This window comes from Schistocerca cancellata, chromosome 12 (genome assembly GCF_023864275.1).
Source record: "Schistocerca cancellata isolate TAMUIC-IGC-003103 chromosome 12, iqSchCanc2.1, whole genome shotgun sequence".
Classification (NCBI taxonomy): Eukaryota; Metazoa; Arthropoda; class Insecta; order Orthoptera; family Acrididae; genus Schistocerca; species Schistocerca cancellata.
In genome coordinates, this window is record NC_064637.1 from 62,699,575 (window position 1) to 62,717,726 (window position 18,152).

The following is an 18,152-nucleotide window of genomic DNA, read 5'->3' on the forward strand; positions in this document are numbered from 1 at the left end:
AGCCAATGACAGTCTTGGCTGAAAGTGTTCCTATTGTTTGTGAGATAACAAGTAAGCAGCAATGGCTTGCTCTAAATTAAGTTGCTTGTGCTTAAAGTTGATAGTAACTAGGCACCCACTTTCTCGTCCTTTGCTATGGACTACAAGTAAGTGCTATGGTGCACTGATGCATTTGCCATATTGTCACTACTTTTACTGCTTTGGTACATAGATCATCATCATGAGGACAGGCACTGCTAATCGGTTCTCGCAAGTTGTTTGTTATTGTAATTCCCAACCTGGAAATCACATCTGGTGGTCGCCTTTCTGTTCTTGGGAATGTCACAGATAAGCACTGTTTTCTAGCAACTGCACAAGTTGTTGACTTAATTCAAGTCCATCAGCTTCAGCAGCTAGATGGTTTTACACCTCAAGATGTGTTATTGGCAGTGCTTAAAATTTCACTTTCTGAAAGTAAGTAGGGGGGCAACCATTCAGTTGCCTTTTTATTTTAGTTTTCTCACTTGATTTCTTACGTCGATACAATATTCTGCTTTTATCTTCTCTGCCTCACACCTTTCCCTTTTGAAAAAAATACATATAATACATTGAACCTCTCAGCCATCTCTACCTGTAATGATGCTGATAGAACCATAAAAATGCTTGAAAATAAATGTTTGGTTCCAGACTGGAATAATATGAAGTCTGGAGAAAAAAAAAAAACCACACACACACACACACACACACAGTAATTGTATGTAGTTATGGGAATCAGTTTGCCAAAAAGAAAGCATTCTTCAGAAAACTAATGTCGCAGTTTGTAGATGTATAAATTGCTGATAGAGAGACATGTGAAATACTGTACTAAAATTGTGTCTATTGTAATGTGTAGTTGTACATTTATATTAATCTTACAGGAGGAAACCATCTTCAGTTTATTTACAAGGCCGGCGGTGGCCCTCTGGGAGTGAATGTGGAGACTTCGTATCGCCTGGCTGACAACAACTGGCATTCTGTTTCTGTGGAAAGGAACAGGTGAGCCACCAAAATGATAGACAGTCAAAAATTGTTGTTGTACTGATGCTTATAGCTACTATTGATAAGTAACTTTTTGCAATTATTTTGTGCATTGTGTTCCCTTTGCAGGCTGCAAGATAATATACATTAAGTCCTGTTAATATATCTCATTGTTTGCAATCCAAACTTATCTTTCACGAGAATTCTTTGACAGAAACTTCATAATAATACTGGTTAGTGAATTATATGTTTGCTTTTCTTACGTTTATACTTTTGAGCATAAGTATTTTCTTTTGAGATGCTGTCAGCTTTTATTTTGATAGTGGCCGGGAAGAACAAACCTAGGCCTAATAAGCAATTACAGAGTGGTGCAAGAAATGTTACCATTTTGTTTTTTAATATAAACTTTATTGTCAGTGCAATCTGAAAGGAACATGTACTACAATGAAGAGCCGTCCATGGAGATTTGTTCTAACTCAGCACATGCTCAATATGTCCACCATGTCGTTTCCTAACTTCCTTCAAACGAACACTGAAGTTAGTGATTACCCTACGGCACATGTCTTCCGTAATTTCACTGCAAGCTTGAAGAATAAGTCTTCTGAGCTCCATTGAATCACGTGGACGTTTCGGGAAAATTTTTTCCTTTAGGTACCCCCAAAGAAAAAAGTCACATGGATTGAGGTCTGGACTATTGGGGGACCAATTTTGTCCGTCATTGAAGCGACCTGGATACCTGAGTGAAATGATCCGCATGTCAAAATGCTCGTGTAAAAACTCCAACACAGTGTTTGCAGTATGTGGCCTTGCTCCATCTTGCATGAATCACTGTGTGTTAAAGGGCAAGGCAGTAGCAAGAAGCTGTGGAATGAAGCTATTGCGAAGCATGCTCAAATAACACTCGCTGCTCACAGTTTCTTCAAAGAAAAAGGGTCCAATAAGTCCGTGACTGGAAATTACTGCCCATGCTGTAATCCTCGGAGCGTAATGTTGTCGTTCACGAAGCACTTGTGGGTTTTCAGCGGCCCGAAAGCATACATTTTGTTTGTTAACCACACCTTCTAAATGAAAATGCGCCTCGTCTGAAAACCAAACGTTGTTGAGAGTTTCTTCCCTATCCTCCGCCCACTGAGCAGACTGTAGTCTCTGCTGATTGTGTTCTTCAGTGAGCTTCTGTGCATAGGTCATCTTGTATGGGTACATATGGAGGTCACTTTTAAGAATGCGTTGAACGAAGCGTCTGGATATTCCCAGTTGCACTGCTGCCTTTCTACACAATTTCCCGGGACCTCTCTGTACAGCAACTCGTACCGCTTCAATATTTCCGGCAAACAAACAGGCTTGGGCCGAGGTCGCTTCACTTCTAATACTGTTCCTTGCTGTACAAATTTTTCGTACAACTTGTGGATGGTCTTCTTGCAAGAGACCCATTGTGTGTTAAACTGTTGTCGAAAACGCCTCTGAGTCACAACAAGGCTTTTCATTTCATGAAAAAATAACACAATTGCCGATCATTGCTGTGTCGTCAGTCTTCCATTGTCAGCCATTGCTGCTTACTAGTCTCCTAGCGGCAGTATCGTGAATTACACGTCATTTCATGACTCATTTGTTTTTCCAAGCTCTGCTGGTACTGCTGTAGAGATCCCAGCGGGATATTTAATGTGCGTTGTAAATTGTGAAAGAAACAATTGGTAACACATTTTGTGCGCCACCCTGTATTTGCTAAAACAGTTGAGAAAAAGGTCGGAAAATTTATATTGGGATGGCCAGTACGAACTTGGATCTGACTTGTGGCAGTAATCGAGCATTTAAATTTGCTGGCAAATAACTTGGATCAATCAAAGTACAACAACTAGAGTGCACCATGTCCCTTCAGTTGCTTTCATTTGGCAGGTAATCATTACAAGTTAGTATAATTGGAGTGACCTCCATCGTCATCTACCATGAAGTAAGAAGACTTTCTCCATATATTTCATTTACTTTCACATAGATACAAGTGAGATACAAATTATGAAAAAACAAAATGAATTTCTAACTATCACAGGCTTTGGGTCAATACTGAGTGAATATTAAATTGGATTCTAAATATTTTCAGTACTAGTGCTAAGAATGGCTACAGTACTGTATACACTATGTGACTAAAAGTGTCGGGACACCCCCAAAAACATTCGTTTTTCATATTAGGTGCATTGTGCTGCCTATTAGGTGCATTGTGCTGTCATCTGCTGGCAGGTACTCCATATCAGTGAGCTCAGTAGTCATTAGGCATAATGAGAGAGCAGATGGAGAACTCCGCGGAACTCACGGACTTCGAATATGGTCAGGTGATTGGGTGTCACTTGTGTCATACATCTGTATGCAATATTTCCACATTCCTAAACATCCCTAGGTCCACTGTTTCCGGTGTGATAGCGAAGTGGAAATGTGAAGGGACACGTACAGCACAAAAGTGTACAGGCTGACCTCATCTGTTGACTGGCAGAGACCGCTGACAGTTGAAGAGGGTCGTAAATGTGTAAATGGCAGTCATCTATCCAGACCATCACACAGTAATTCCAAACTGCATCAGGATCCACTGCAAGTACCATGACAGTTAGCCGGGAGGTGAGAAAGCTTGGACTTCATGGTCGAGCAGCTACTCATAAGCCACACATCATGCTGATAAATGCCAAACAGCACTTCACTTGTCAATATTGGACGATTGAACAGTGAAAAAACGTTGTCTGGAGTGACAAATCACGGTACATAATGTGGCGATCCGATGGCAGGGTGAGGGTATGGCGAATGCCCGATGAACATAGTCTGTGAGCATGTGTAATGCCAACAGTAAAATTCGGAGGCGATGGTATGAACGTGTTTTTTATGGAGGTGGGCTTGCACCCCTTGTTGTTTTGTGTGGCACCATTACAGCACAAGCCTATATTTCTTGCTTCCCACTGTTGAAGATCAGTTCGGGGATGACGATTGCATCTTTCAACATGATTGAGCACCTGTTCATAATGCACAGCCTGTGGTGGAGTGGTTACACGACAATGACATCCCTGTAATGGACTTGCCTGCACACAGTCCTGACCTGCATCCTATAGAACACCTTTGGGATGTTTTGGAACACTAACTTCATCCCAGGCGTCACTGACCGACATCGATACCTCTCCTCAGTGCAGCACTCTGTGAAGAATGGGCTGTCACTCCTCAAGAAACCTTCCAACACCTGACTGAACAGATGACTGTGAGAGTGGAAGCTGTCGTCAAGGCTAAGGGTGGGCCAACACCATATTGAATTGCAGCATTACCGATGGAGGGCACCATGAACTTGTAAGTCATTTTCAGCCAGGTGTCCAGATACTTTTGATCACATAGTGTATTAATTTAATGTTTTGAAGCCCTTATTTTCTTTTACAAACAGCATAAAATGCATCAGATAAGCCGTAACAACTTTTATTTCCTGTAGAGTGTTGGGAGAGAAATGAATCGCTTTTAAAAGTTATCAGGCAGATGATGATGATGATGATGATGATGATGATGATGATGATGATGATGAAACTGTAATATAGCATATGTTGCTTTAATACAAAGACATTTTTACATCACTTAAATTAACGGAATATCGCAATAATTAGAGAGCTTCGTGATGCATCTGTGAAAGGAAAAAAGAAAAAAAAGGAAAGAAAGAGAAAAAAGTCTCACTGGGAAGGATATTTCCTTTTAATCTGACTGTATAGGTGTAATGCCAGTTTTACAAGAAGTACAGCAAATATTGAATGGTCATTAATCTAGCATGGTATTTGTGAGGAAGGAAGTTGAATTGAGTAGGGGAGGTGATTGCAAAAGCACAGGTAGTGGTTTGAGATTGGAAAGAAAGCTAGTGCAATATTCTAAGGGCTCTGAGAATGCCTTCAAAGAATTGTATTAATTTGTGGATTACTAATTGCAGCTGCATGTAGTTGGGAACCTAGCAAATATCCCGTGCAGGGAAGAAGTTGCAAAGAACCTTGGGTTTTGTGAAAATAATTAGCTTACATTAGAAAGTCGCATAAGTCAGATAAACTGGTGTTTGGAAAGAAGAGACAGTTTCACCACAAACGATTCATTTTTTCAACAAAAATTAAATATTAGAATATCATGAAAAGCACAAATCTTTGCATGATACTAGCAATATAGGCAAAATAATTCTACTGTGAATAAAATTATGCATGACATTATTGTATACAGCAACACAGTGGAATGAAAATGAAGATGATGAAAGAAGGAAATAGTGAATCTTGACAGTTCTAACGAGGTAATAATTTAGAAATGAAATGACATGTGGGAATGTTTAGAGATAGGAATAATATAAATGCACAATGAATTTAGAGAGAGAGAATTAGCATGGTGATGTACAGAGGAAAAACAGCTTACATATTTGACATTATGAAACTAACTCTGGGTTGGAAAACCAACAATATAAGGAAAAGATTGCTATTCACCATAAGGATGACACGTTGAGCTGCAGACAGATATAATGAAAAGACATTTACACATTAGCTTTTGGCCAAAGCCCTCATCAATAAGGAAACACACACACACATTCATTCACATAAGTAAGAACACCTCACACACACAACCGCCATCTCCGGCAGCTCAGAGTGGAATGCTGGAGATGACAGTGAGAGGTGTACTTGCTTGTGTGAATGAATGAATGTGTGTGTGTGTTTCCTTTTCTGAAGAAGGCTTTGGCTGAAAGCTTACGGCTGTCTGCAACTCAACCTGCCATCATTATGACAATTAGTAGTCTTATCTTATCTTTTCCTTATATGTTTGACATTATGAAAGATAAAAAATTAACATTTCAGTGCCAACAGTACATTCTGGAATGTCCCATGGTAGTCACGACTATTAATTAAGATTACTAAAAGCATATTGCATGGCCACAGCAGTAGACTGTGTGTCGATGTGTAGATCATCGTCATTCTCATTTTGTACAGTTTCCCACCGCTGCCTGGATATGTTTGGAGCACAATCTCTCTATATTGTCAGTTCTTCCCACCACCTGTCTGTTGATTCCCTGGTCCAGACTTCTCCATTCGGTCGCCTCTAACTTGGTCTATCTATCTTCAATCTTCTTCTCATGTGTATTCCTAGGCATCCTTCTCTTCTCCATTCTATACAAATGCCGTATAATTTTAATCCTCTTCCATCACTCTTGTCTTGTAAGGGTTTCTCCTGTGTTAACTCGCTAACCCTTCAATTTCTTATCTTTAGAAGACTCTTCAAAACCATGTTGCATCGTTTCATGAACTGTAATCCTTATCTTGAAATATTTCTATACTGTACATTTCTCACGTGTTTATTGTCTTTCAGGAAAGAAGCTCGCATAGTGGTCGATGGGGCTCTGAAGGCGGAGGTACGAGAACCCCCTGGACCTGTTCGAGCTTTACACCTGACATCGGATCTCGTCGTTGGTCGGTGTTCTCAGCATATTGTTGCTTACACTAACTTGAAAGTTCAATATTGTTATTTTTAATTAAACAAAAGCATACTCTACTCTCATGTTTCACAGTATTTGCTATTTCTGCTAGTAAAATACAGTCTACTAAGAGAAGCTAAATATGGAACCACAATTTCAAGAGATTGAGCAGTATAAAATGTAATTACTTTAGAAGTAAAGGAGACCACTCACCAAATAGTGGAAGCTTTCAGTCATTGACAAGCACACAGTAAAGAATGGAAATTTGCTAGCTTTCAGACATCTCCTCTAAAGAGCTAGAGAGAGAAAACACACACACACACACCTGTATAACTACATTGTGCTAGCTGAACACACAGTGCAGAGATAGTAGTTCAGTAGGTGGGCTGGAGTGAGGGGTTGTCTTGGGTGGGATAGGCAGAGGAAGAAAGAGCCAGGAATTATGAGGGGAGTTGGGAGGGATAGTTGGCAGCTTGGAGGATGCCAGTATGTGGGACAAAAATCCAAGAGAGAGAGAATAGAGGTAGCAGGTGTGTGACACAGGGGCACTGGTGCCAATAAGATTGTGCAGCACAGAATGACAACATGGATTAGGATGGGGCAGACATGGATTAGGATAGGGTGACATGACAGGGCAAGAGGAGACCATTGGGTAGGTTGTGTGCATACAGATTGGGTTAGTGGAGGTTGAGGCCAGGAGGATTATGGCAGAGTAGGATGTGTTGTGACATTAACTCCTGTCATCATACTTGAGAAAAGCTGGTATTGGAGGAAATGATCAGATGGCACGGGTTGTGAGGCAGCTGTTGAACTTGTGTCGAGCTCAGCAACATGTTCCATGACTAGTTGGTCAACTCTTTTCTCATCCACAGTTTGGCAGTGGCAATTAATTCTGGTGGGCAGCTAGTCAGTGGCCATACCCATGTAAAATCCTTTGTATAAATTGCAGAGAGTTGATAGGTGATATGGCTGCTTTGCTTTCACAGGTGGTCCTGCCTCTGTTTGGATAAGCCTGTGACAAAACTAGTAGTGGATGTGCTGGGTAGATGAATTTGGCAGGTCTTATGGCAAGGGTTGACCAGAATTTATATACACATATCAGAAAAAGTTTTGCGTCACCCTGGTTCCCAAAACTACTGAAGATAGACGTTAACTGTGGATATTTTATCACAGACACAGTCCCTTTGACTGTTCAGAGATGTCACTAAACCCTTAATCAACCATGCATGAGGAGCTCCTATTACACGGAGGGGGTCCGACAGCCGATCAGTTCCAGTCATTCCACCAGGAAAGAGGTACAAGGCTCGTGTTGTCTATAGGTCAACCATGCCTAGGCGGTCAATACCGCAGTTCGATCACGTTTGCATTGTTACTTTGTGGCAGGAAGGGCTTTAAACAAGGGAAGTTTCCAGGTGTCTCGGAGTGAACCAAAGCGATGTTGTTCGGACAAGGAGGAGATACAGAGAGACAGGAACTGTCGATGACATGTCTTGCTCAGACCGTCCAATGCTACTACTGCAGTGGATGACCACTACCTATGGATTATGGCTCGGAGGAACCCTGACAGACAGCCATGCCACCATGTTGAATAATGCTTTTCGGGCAGCCACAGGACGTCGTGTTACGATTCAATCTGTGTGCAACAGGCTGCATGATGTGCAACTTCACTCCCAATGTCCATGGTGAGGTCCACCATTCCAAACACGAAACCGTACAGCACGGTACAGATGGGCTCAACAACATGCTGAATGGACCGCTCAGGATTGGCATCACATTCTCTTCACCAGTGAGTGTCGCATATGCCTTCAACCAGACAATTGTCGGAGATGTCTTAGAAGGCAACCCGGTCAGGCTGAATGCCTTACACACACTGTCCGCAAGTGCAGCAGGATGGAGGTTCCCTGCTGTTTTGGGGTGGCATTATGTGGGGCCCACGTACGCCGCTGGTGGTCATGGAAGGTGCCGCAACAGCTGTATGATACGTGAATGCCACCCTCTGACCGATAGTGCAACCATATCGGCAGCGTATTGCCGAGGCATTCATCTTCATGGACGACAAGTTACGCCCCCATCATGCACATCTCGTGACTGACATCCTTCGGGATAACGACATCACTCGACTAGAGTGGCCAACATGTTCTACAATCATGAACCCTATCGAACATGCCTGGGATAGATTGAAAAGGGCTGTTTATGGACAACATGACCCACCAACCACTCTGAGGAATCTACGCCGAATCTCCGTTGAGGAGTGGGACAGTGTGGACCAACAGTGCCTTGATGAACTTGTGGGTAGTATGCCATGACGATTACAGGCATGCATCAATGCAATAGGACGTGCTGCTGGGTATTAGAGGTACCAGTGTGTACAGCAATCTGGACCCCCCCACCTCCGAATGTCTCGCTGTACGGTGGTACAACATGCAATGTGTGGTTTTCATGAGCAATAAAAAGGGTGGAAATAGTGTTTATGTTGATTTCCATTTCTATATTCTGTACATGTCCCGGAACCGTGGTGATGCAAAAACTTTTTTTGATGTGTGTATTTTCCAGAGCTGGCCGAATACCACTTTAGAAAAGGTGGAAAGGATCAGGGGCAGGATGTCCCTAATTTCTGGGCAAAACATTAGATAAAGCTCTGGCGAAGAACATGATTCGGTTGCTCCAGTCCAGGTTGATATCGGGTGACGAGAGGGCCACTCCTTAGCAGCTGGTTCTTGGGGGTTATGGGAGTACTAGGGGTCTGCGGGGGTATGATACAGTAAATCTCTTTGGAGGTGATATTGCTCGTCTATGAAGGCCTATGTGAGACCTTCAGTGTTCACTTATTTGCATTTGTTTTCTAGCTCCTCAAAGGATTTTCTTGAAAGTTAGCAAGTTTTCATTTGTCTCTGTGCGACTGTCAACAGCTCAAAGCCTGTTCTATTCAGTGAGTGGTGTCCGTCACTCCTAAATTATTTATGTTCTATCAAAATGTTCCTTACAGTATCCACAGATATAAAAGTCATATTCAATTATTTTCTTTCGATTTTGGGTGTGAGGCCTATAGTGTAATTGGCAGGACCTTACAAGTTTTGAAGCATAATCATGAATGAGAGTTTAATGAGAAGAAACACACACTGATGGCTCTTAAAAGCTAGAAACAAATCAATAAGTCATCAATTTTGTGTGTTTTCTTTAACATCATCTCATTGAATAATGTTTGGGGCAACTTGTCTTGTAGGAAGAATGCTTACATTATGCAAAAATACAGTGTTAGGGTAATATCTAGTGCTCATCCCTAATATTGTTGAGACCTCTTTACATTGCAAAGTGTTTCTAACAACTTAGTTCAGTTGAAGATGTGCCCATAATTAAGCACCAGCAAAATCTTGTATTAACAGTTCATTCAGGGTAGCGTTCTGGAAAACCTTGAATTTATTTACCAAAAAAAAAAAAATCACAGAAATCTCAAGGAATTTCAGGAATTTCTTAAAATCTCGGGGAAGTCCATGTTTTTAACTCAACATTGAAATTAGAATCACAGATTATGAAATACTTAATATTTCAAAATGTGTTAGTTATACAAATATTATTCCTTATAAATATCAATATTTAAAAACTACAGTTAAACAACAGCTTAAGGCAAGTACCGTATTTACTCGAATCTAGGCCGCACTTTTTTTCCGGTTTTTGTAATCCAAAAAACCGCCTGCGGCTTAGAATCGAGTGCAAAGTAAACGGAAGTTCTGAAAAATGTTGGTAGGTGCCACCACAACTAACTTCTGCCATCGAATATATGTAGCGCTACAACAGGCATGTTTTGCAGGCACAAAGATAAATACTAGCGCCAAAACCTCTTCGTCAGTAAATAAATTTCAAAAAAAATGTGGAAAACGAGCATTTTTCTCCGCCCCGAGTTTTGACCACTGCACTTTCATACATTATCCAACGAAGTAAATAGAAATTTCGTATTGTTCATCTTCTAGCAGCATTTCAATGTACTACTAAAATCCGACTGGCAAGACTGTTTGAGATGTTTGTCAATATGGGAAACTCTACGTCCTGAATTATTTCCTACCTGTGAGAAGAGATGGTTGCTACTAGGTACTTTTATGAATTGTGAATCACATGCAGTATTTTCTTCACAATAAGAATAATACGAATATAAACATTTTGCCATGTATTCTTTCGTGTTTGCTGCTGTCTCATTTAAATACTGTCTGCCTAATAAACTACGAAACTAGAGCCAGACAACAGCAAACGCGGAAGAATACACAATCATGTCATGTTTATATTCGTATTATTCTTATGCCTAATAGTGATACAGTCAGAAATGAAGCACGGCAATTGATTAGATTTTTAAATCTAAGATGACTCTAATTTCTGTGCAGAATATAATGTACTAAAGAGGCGTCTGCAAAGATTTTCAAACGGTGAAAAATGTTCGCTAAACTCTCGTTCAGAACATCTTCCATCATATGCAGTCTATTATTTGGTTCTTGTTGATCATTATCAAATAAAGCAGCAGTGTAAGTAACCTCGCACAAGAGCAAGCCACGCCGCGAGCGGCGACAGGCCGTAAACACTCATTATCAGAATGCGACGAACAATGCAAGACACAGTACAGTAATGCATTTTCAGCTTAGTGACGTAAACACATAACGGCACTTATCAGATCAAAGAAAAATAAGCAATCAACCCAAACCAGGCGAAGCACGCGAAAAAGGAAGGGTACCCATATAAATACAGACGGAGCGCCTGATGCATTTCAATGGCTACCTGGTAAAGCTTAACTGCTAAGCTTACGACTCGAACCAAACTACTGTAGCTGTATCGTCATTCATTCGACCTAAATTGTGTCTCGTATCATAATGGACCAACATTGTTTCGATTTGGAGGTGCGGCCTAAAACTTTTATCTCCCCTTGAATTTCGAGTCTCAAATTTCAGGTGCAGCTTAGATTCGGGAAATTTTTTTTTCCTTTATTTCGAGTCTCATTTTGAAGGTGCGGCTTAGATTTGAGTAAATACGGTATATGAGAGGATAGAAAGTCATTATTGTGGTGTCACCCCCTCCTCTTCCCTTCATCACTCAATGCTTGTTCATCAGGAGCTTCATATGACACAGTCATCCTCCCCATATATGGAGTTCTCTTGGTGTTTTATTGCACCCCCCCCCCCCCCCCCAAACTTTGTGTAGGCGGTTTGCAAATCTTTTCAGCCAGATGTCCTGTGATGTAAAATACTTCATAAGTGACAAAGTGAATTGAAATAAGTTTTCAGCTATAAACACTCCTTTACTATTCATGAAGGTTGTTAGAGAGCAGAAAAGGTGAAAATCTGAGGGGACAAGCTCAGGTGAATAAGCTGGGTGGGAAATGACTTCCCAACTCAGCTCCTGAACAGCATTTTTTTGTCAGTCAAGCAGACTGCGAATTGGCATTGTTGTGGAGTAGCATCACTTCATGCAGTCTTCCTTGCCATTGCTCTTGGATTGCATCTGCAACAAGTCTGAGTTGTTGACAGTAAATGTTAGCAGTGATGGTTACGCACCACTAAAGCAATGTGTATTAGACCACTTTTTTTTTGTGGGTGCATGCAGGTCTTTGTGTGAGCTCACTCTCTCCCTTCTTTTCCTTATCATTCCAAAACACCATTTGTCATCACCAGTAACAGTACGGGATAAGAATGCTCAATGTTGTTTGTGAGCCAGTTGATGATAAGGAGCCAGAGATGCACATATGGCCACCTGCGGATTTTTGTGATTTTGGATTAGAGCGTGCAGTATCCGTACACCCAATTATTTAACTTTTCCCATTGCGTGCAAATGTTGCAGAATGCTCTACTGATCACAGTTCATCACGTTTGCAGTTCTTGAGTACACTGATGTGGATCATTGTGGATTAATGTGTTAAATGATCTTCATCAAATCCTGAAGGTCTTCCTGAATGTGGAGAGCACCTAATTTCAAAAAGATCCTTCTTAAAATGAGAAAATTATTTTCTTGCCGTGCTCTGTCCAATGGCACTATTCCCATACCCAGTGCAAATGTTTCTGGTTGCCTCTGTTGCTGTCGCTCCTGCATTCGACCAAACAAAAGAATGTCAGGAATGTTCAGATTTCTTCATTCCATTCTCTAGTGTACACAGCTCGATTCAATATTTCCGAATGACAAAATGATATTATTTAAAACTCAAGTAATAACAGTAAACTAAAAATAAAATGTGACAGTCGAAAAATAAACCCGTATCAACCGGAATACCAACGTGCATCACACAGACGCTACGAACTTATGCACCGACCTAATTATACTTACAGGCTTTCGGATCATGTAGCACACAAGATTTTCAGAACATTTAGATATTGTAAAGGGTATGTGAATAAATAAATTTGGTGTAGGAATCGTCGTAAGCTACCAGACCGTCAGTTATTGCAATCTTAAACACTAAGTTTTAGCAGCTGCACAAGACCCATAAGCAAAAGTAAAATCTTGAAGACTGTGACAGTCTTCTTTAATGCAAAGGAAAAGGAACTTGTGTCTCTAGACAATATTAGATGCTGTGTTCCAATTAAAGGGTGATATCTGCTTTAACAAACTTTTAACTTGAAATCCAGTAGTACTCAGTGACATCCACCCGAGCAAGTCTGAGGCGAATGGTAGGAGACAGCTTTACAGTCGCAGTTAAAACATATTATGGGATTGCCGTACAAAACAGTTTTGTGTATACTGCTTGCAAAAGAATTGCTTCAATTGTTGCAACTTCGTGCATCATTTGCTCGAGTAGTATTTTATGATGATCCACTTGTAACATTACTGAAATGTGCTTAGTTTGCATCTTCATTTCTTTATTTCGTGGCTGTAAATTTTATTTTTTATATTATTTTGCATGCAGCAGTTCATAATTTCAAAAAACATTTATGTTTGCCACCTCATTGCTTAAAAAATGATTCACACTTTCTGTTGGACATCATACATTTGATACAACATAATGTGGATACTTTTGTAATGTTTATGTGGCGGTTTACAGGAGCATCTGTAGACTACCGAGATGGATTTACGGGCTGCATCCGAGCTTTGCTGCTCAATGGACAGCGAGTAGACTTGCGAAGCTATGCGGAGAAGGGATTGTATGGTATGTAGCATCGCTGTTTTGGTCTTTAAGTGGTAGCAATTACGTTTATAATTATCTGGTGAGAGATTTAAAGGCTGTTGTACCTGTAAACGAACCAGTGAGTTGCTGATTCCACAGAAATCAGATGGCCAGTGTTTGACATTTCTCTATCAAAATTGGTTTAGAATAGTAGCTTTTCTTTCTGTGTAAGAGTTTGATATTGAGTTGACGAGTATGGTTCTCGGCGCTACAGTCTGGAACCGCGCGACCGCTACGGTCGCAGGTTCGAATCCTGCCTCGGGCATGAATGTGTGTGATGTCCTTAGATTAGTTAGGTTTAAGTAGTTCTAAGTTCTAGGGGACTGATGATCTCAGAAGTCCCATAGTGCTCAGAGCCATTTGAGCCATTTGATGAGTATGGAAGCAGGAAGGTGGACGGTATTAGTGGTAGAAGCCAGGTTGCAGTTGGGAAAGATATCTTTAGTTAGGAGATGTGTTTTTGGATCTTCATCTGAGTTGGTGATTTCATTTTTATTACAATTTTTAACAATTAAAATATCTGTCTTATTTATAAGTAGGGACCTGACAATGTAGTGTCTGTTTTTAGGGAAATTGCATATAATTTTTTTTGCTTGTAAATTAATGTGCCTGAAGATAAAACCTTATTGCATTGAAACTGACTATTAAAAAATGCCATTCGACTGGAGCAAACACTTCAACGATTTCTCTCCGAAATGGCGTGCGATTGTGAAATGGAAACATGAAGGAACAACTAGACCTAAACAGAGACCAGGCAGGCCTCACATACTGATGGACAGGGACCGTTTCACATTGAGGAGGGTGATTGTAAAATATCATTGATACCAGCAGAACAACTCACTCGTGAGTTCTGAAGTGCAACCAGCAGTCCAGCTAACGCAATGTCTGTTGGTAGTAAGTTAAAAAGAGTGGGGTATAGCCACGTAGCAGCACATCATACGCAATGCATTTCTGTAGTCAGTGCTAAGTGACTCTCAAGTTGTGCAAAGAGCAATACCACTGGGCAGTGAGTAGCTGGATCTGAGAGACGTGGAGTGACAAGTCGCACTATAGCTTGTGGCAATCCAGGGGAAGGTTTTGGGTTTAGTGAATACCTCGAGAATGTTGTCTGCCATCTCGTAAAGTGCCAGCAGCGAAGTACAGAGGACGTCATGTTATGGTACGGTTTCTTGTTTCATTGTTAGGGTGTGCATTGAAGAAAATTCTAAATGTGGAAGGACATGCGCCCATTTCATAGCATTGTGTAAGGTAAGGAAATGGATTGTGGTTAGTAGCATTCCTGAAATTGGCTGGCCTGGCAAGAGACCAACTTGAACTCGATGGAAGAGCTTTGGAACAAGTTAAAACGTTGGCTTCACGCTAGAGATCGGTGTCCGACATCACTACCATCTCTGGTTTCAACTCTTGAGGAAAAATGGACTTCTGTTCCTCCACAGACATTCAGACACCTCATTGAAAGTGAAAGTGTTTCCAGCAGAGTTCAAGATGCCATAAAGATAAAGGTGAAATATAGCCCGTATAAATTTTGACTAAAAGGTTTCTGGTTAGTTTTTATCAGATAATCTACACTATGTGATCAAAAGTATCCAGACACCCCCAAAAGCATATATTTTTCATGTTAGGTACATTGTGCTGCCACCTACTGCCAGGTACTCCATATCAGCGACCTCAGTAGTCATTAGACGTCGTGAGAGAGCAGAATGGGGCACTCCGTGGAACTCACGGACTTCAAACTTGGTCAGGTGATTGAGTGTCACTTGTGTGATATGTCTGTACGCGAGATTAAACATAGATAGGTCCACTGTTTTTGATGTGACAGATTAAACATAGATAGGTCCACTGTTTTTGATGTGACAGTTAAGTGGAAACACGAGGGGACACGTGCAGCACAAAAGCGTACAGGCTGACCTCGTCTGTTGACTGGCAGAGACCGCCAACAGTTGAAGAGGGTCATAATGTGTAATAGGCAGACATCTGTCCAGACCGTCACAGAGGAATTCCAAACTGCATCAGGATCCACTGCAAGCACTATGGCAGTTAGGCATGAGGTGAGAAAACTCAGATTAGATGGTCGAGCAGCTGCTTATAAGCCACACATAACGCCAGTAAGTACCAAACGTCACGTCACTTGGTGTACGGAGTGTAAACATTCGATGATTGAACAGTGTAAAAACATTGTGTGGAGTTTTGAATCACAGTACACAATGTGGCAATCTGATGGCAGGGTGTGGGTATGGCGAATGCTCGATGAATGTCATCTGCCAGCGTGTGTATTGCCAACAGTAAAATTCGGAGGCGGTGGTGTTATGGTGTGCTCGTGTTTTTCGCGGAGGGGGCTTGCACCCTTGTTGTTTGGCGTGGCACTATCACAGCACAGGCCTACATTGATGTTTTAAGCACTTTCTTGCTTCCCACTGTTGAAGAGCAATGCGGGGATGGCGATTGTATCTTTCAACACAATCAAGGAGCTGTTCATAATGCACGGCCTGTGGCTGAATGGTTACACTACAATAACATCCCCGCAGTGGACTGGCCTGCACAGAGTCCTGACCTGAATCCTATAGAACTCCTTTCGGATGTCTTGGAACGCTGTCTTCGTGCCAGGCCTCACTGACACATCGATACCTCTCCTCAGTGCAGCACTCCATGAAGAATGGGCTGCCATTTCCCAAGAAACCTTCCAGCACCTGATTGAACATATGCCTCCAAGAGTGGAAGGTGTCATCAAGGCTAAGGGCGGGCCAACACCATATTGTATTCCGGCATTACTGTCGGAGGGCGCCACAAACTTGTAAGTCATTTTCAGCCAAGTGTATGGGTACCTTCGATCACATAGTGTATTAATTTGTTATTTTCAGCCAAGTGTCCGGGTACCTTTGATCACATAGTGTATTAATTTGTTGACCAGGTATATAAAGCTTTTGCAGCACAATGAGAAAGTGACGAACTATATGAGTCACAGCTTAGGACCGAGGGTTCGGCTTTGATGATGAAGGAAATCTTGAGTGTTGTAGCAACCCGGAGAGTGGGGCCGCTGTGGTGTAGAGGTGGTGAGGTGGTGGGTTGTGGAGCCAGTGGTGCTGGGGGGGGGGGGGGGGGGGGGGTAGGAAAACTTACCTGTAAGATACAACATATTTTATTCATCTTAAATTACAATGGCGGAGTGCGGTGATGCCCCTGGATTTGCCCTTAGTAGGCACATGGTCCACTAGTGATGCCGACGACGTCAGAAGGCCACAGCGTTGGGTGGCCAGTCGATGTCTGTGTCCTGCTTTGCTGACACTGTTCATGTCAGTCAGCAGCATGTGCTTGAGTGAGCACTGCCAGTGACATGTATGTCTGCTAAATTCTTGTAGTCTTCTGGGTTAGAAGCTCACCCTGGTTCTGAGGTACGGCAGCAGTATTGCCGTGGGTGTGAACTGCTGCCCTCTGAGACAGAAATTCAGTGGTGCCTGGGGGGCGGCTCCCTGTTGTGTCACCTAAGTCTGTGGGCCAGACTTAGAATTGTGAACTGGTCTGTTGGAGCTGGCTGCCCAGACCTGCATCAGCTGCTTACTGGCCCGTAGCACGTTGGAGATAGATGTGGACCCGATGTCGTGGAGGGTGCTGCCAGCGTGCACGTAAGTGGCTAGAAGCAGAGTGTGTTTATAGCAATTAGTTGCAACCTTGTTGTGCCGTTACACTGCTTCCGGGCACGTACTGGTCAACATCTCTGTGTCCCAACGGTGAGGAAATAAACCGCAGGCCAATCGGGCATTACGCAGCCTTTGTGTGATGTCACTACAATTGCGCACCTTAACCCGGTTGTCTTGTGGTGTGCAAAGGGGCTCAGTTGTGAAACTGCATATCAACACCTCTGTGCCTGCCCACTTGCCTCACATGTGGCTGCAACAGATCTACTGTAATTCGGTAACACAGAAAACTTAGTGACTGCAGTACAACTTGATTTAAGAATTATAATAGCCATAAACTCTCATAATTTTGACATCGTACAAACTATGCATTTACTATTATTGATATTTCACTGCACTGTGATTGTGTACATGTGAATGCAGAATACGACTAAGCGAGTGTGCGCAAGGGTGAAATGCTGATTCTTTGCTGTTTTGACCTATGATCCTGAAATCTGATCGTCTGTAATTTGTTTTTTCTTAGTAGAGTGAGGATTCTTTTGGATTGTAAAGGACTGTACTTTACACTTTTGTAATCCAGTAGCTTTTAATTTTGAAGATGGTACTATTGGTATCAGAGTCCCTTGTTATTTTTGGTCTGTTCTTATTGGTCATTATAATGTTTGAAACTCGGGTTTGAGTCTCGGTCTGGCACAACAGTTTTAATCTGCCAGGAAGTTTCATATCAGCGCACATTCCACTGCAGAATGAAAATCTCATTATGGAAACGTCCTCCAGGCTGTGGCTAAGCCATGTCTTCGCATATCCTTTCTTCCAGGGGTGCTAGTTCTGCAAGGTTCGCAGAAGAGCTTCTGTGAATTTTGGAAAGTAGGAGATGAGGTACTGGCAGAATTGAACCTGTGAGGACGGGTCATGAGCCGTGCTTGGGTAGCTCAGCTGGTAGAGC

The 18,152-nt window shown here is 41.9% G+C and overlaps 1 protein-coding gene across 4 annotated transcripts in view; it reads left to right on the forward strand.

Annotated features, from left to right (window-relative positions):
* LOC126109764 (neurexin-4) overlaps window positions 1–18,152 on the forward strand; it is a 167,191-nt gene that overhangs the window by 134,967 nt on the left and 14,072 nt on the right. For all 4 annotated transcript variants that reach the window (XM_049914817.1, XM_049914819.1, XM_049914816.1 and 1 more), the window contains exons 17-19: window positions 897–1,014; window positions 6,337–6,437; window positions 13,452–13,556. In XM_049914817.1, coding sequence (XP_049770774.1) covers window positions 897–1,014; window positions 6,337–6,437; window positions 13,452–13,556 — 324 coding nt within the window. The remainder of the gene's footprint in view (window positions 1–896; window positions 1,015–6,336; window positions 6,438–13,451; window positions 13,557–18,152) is intronic.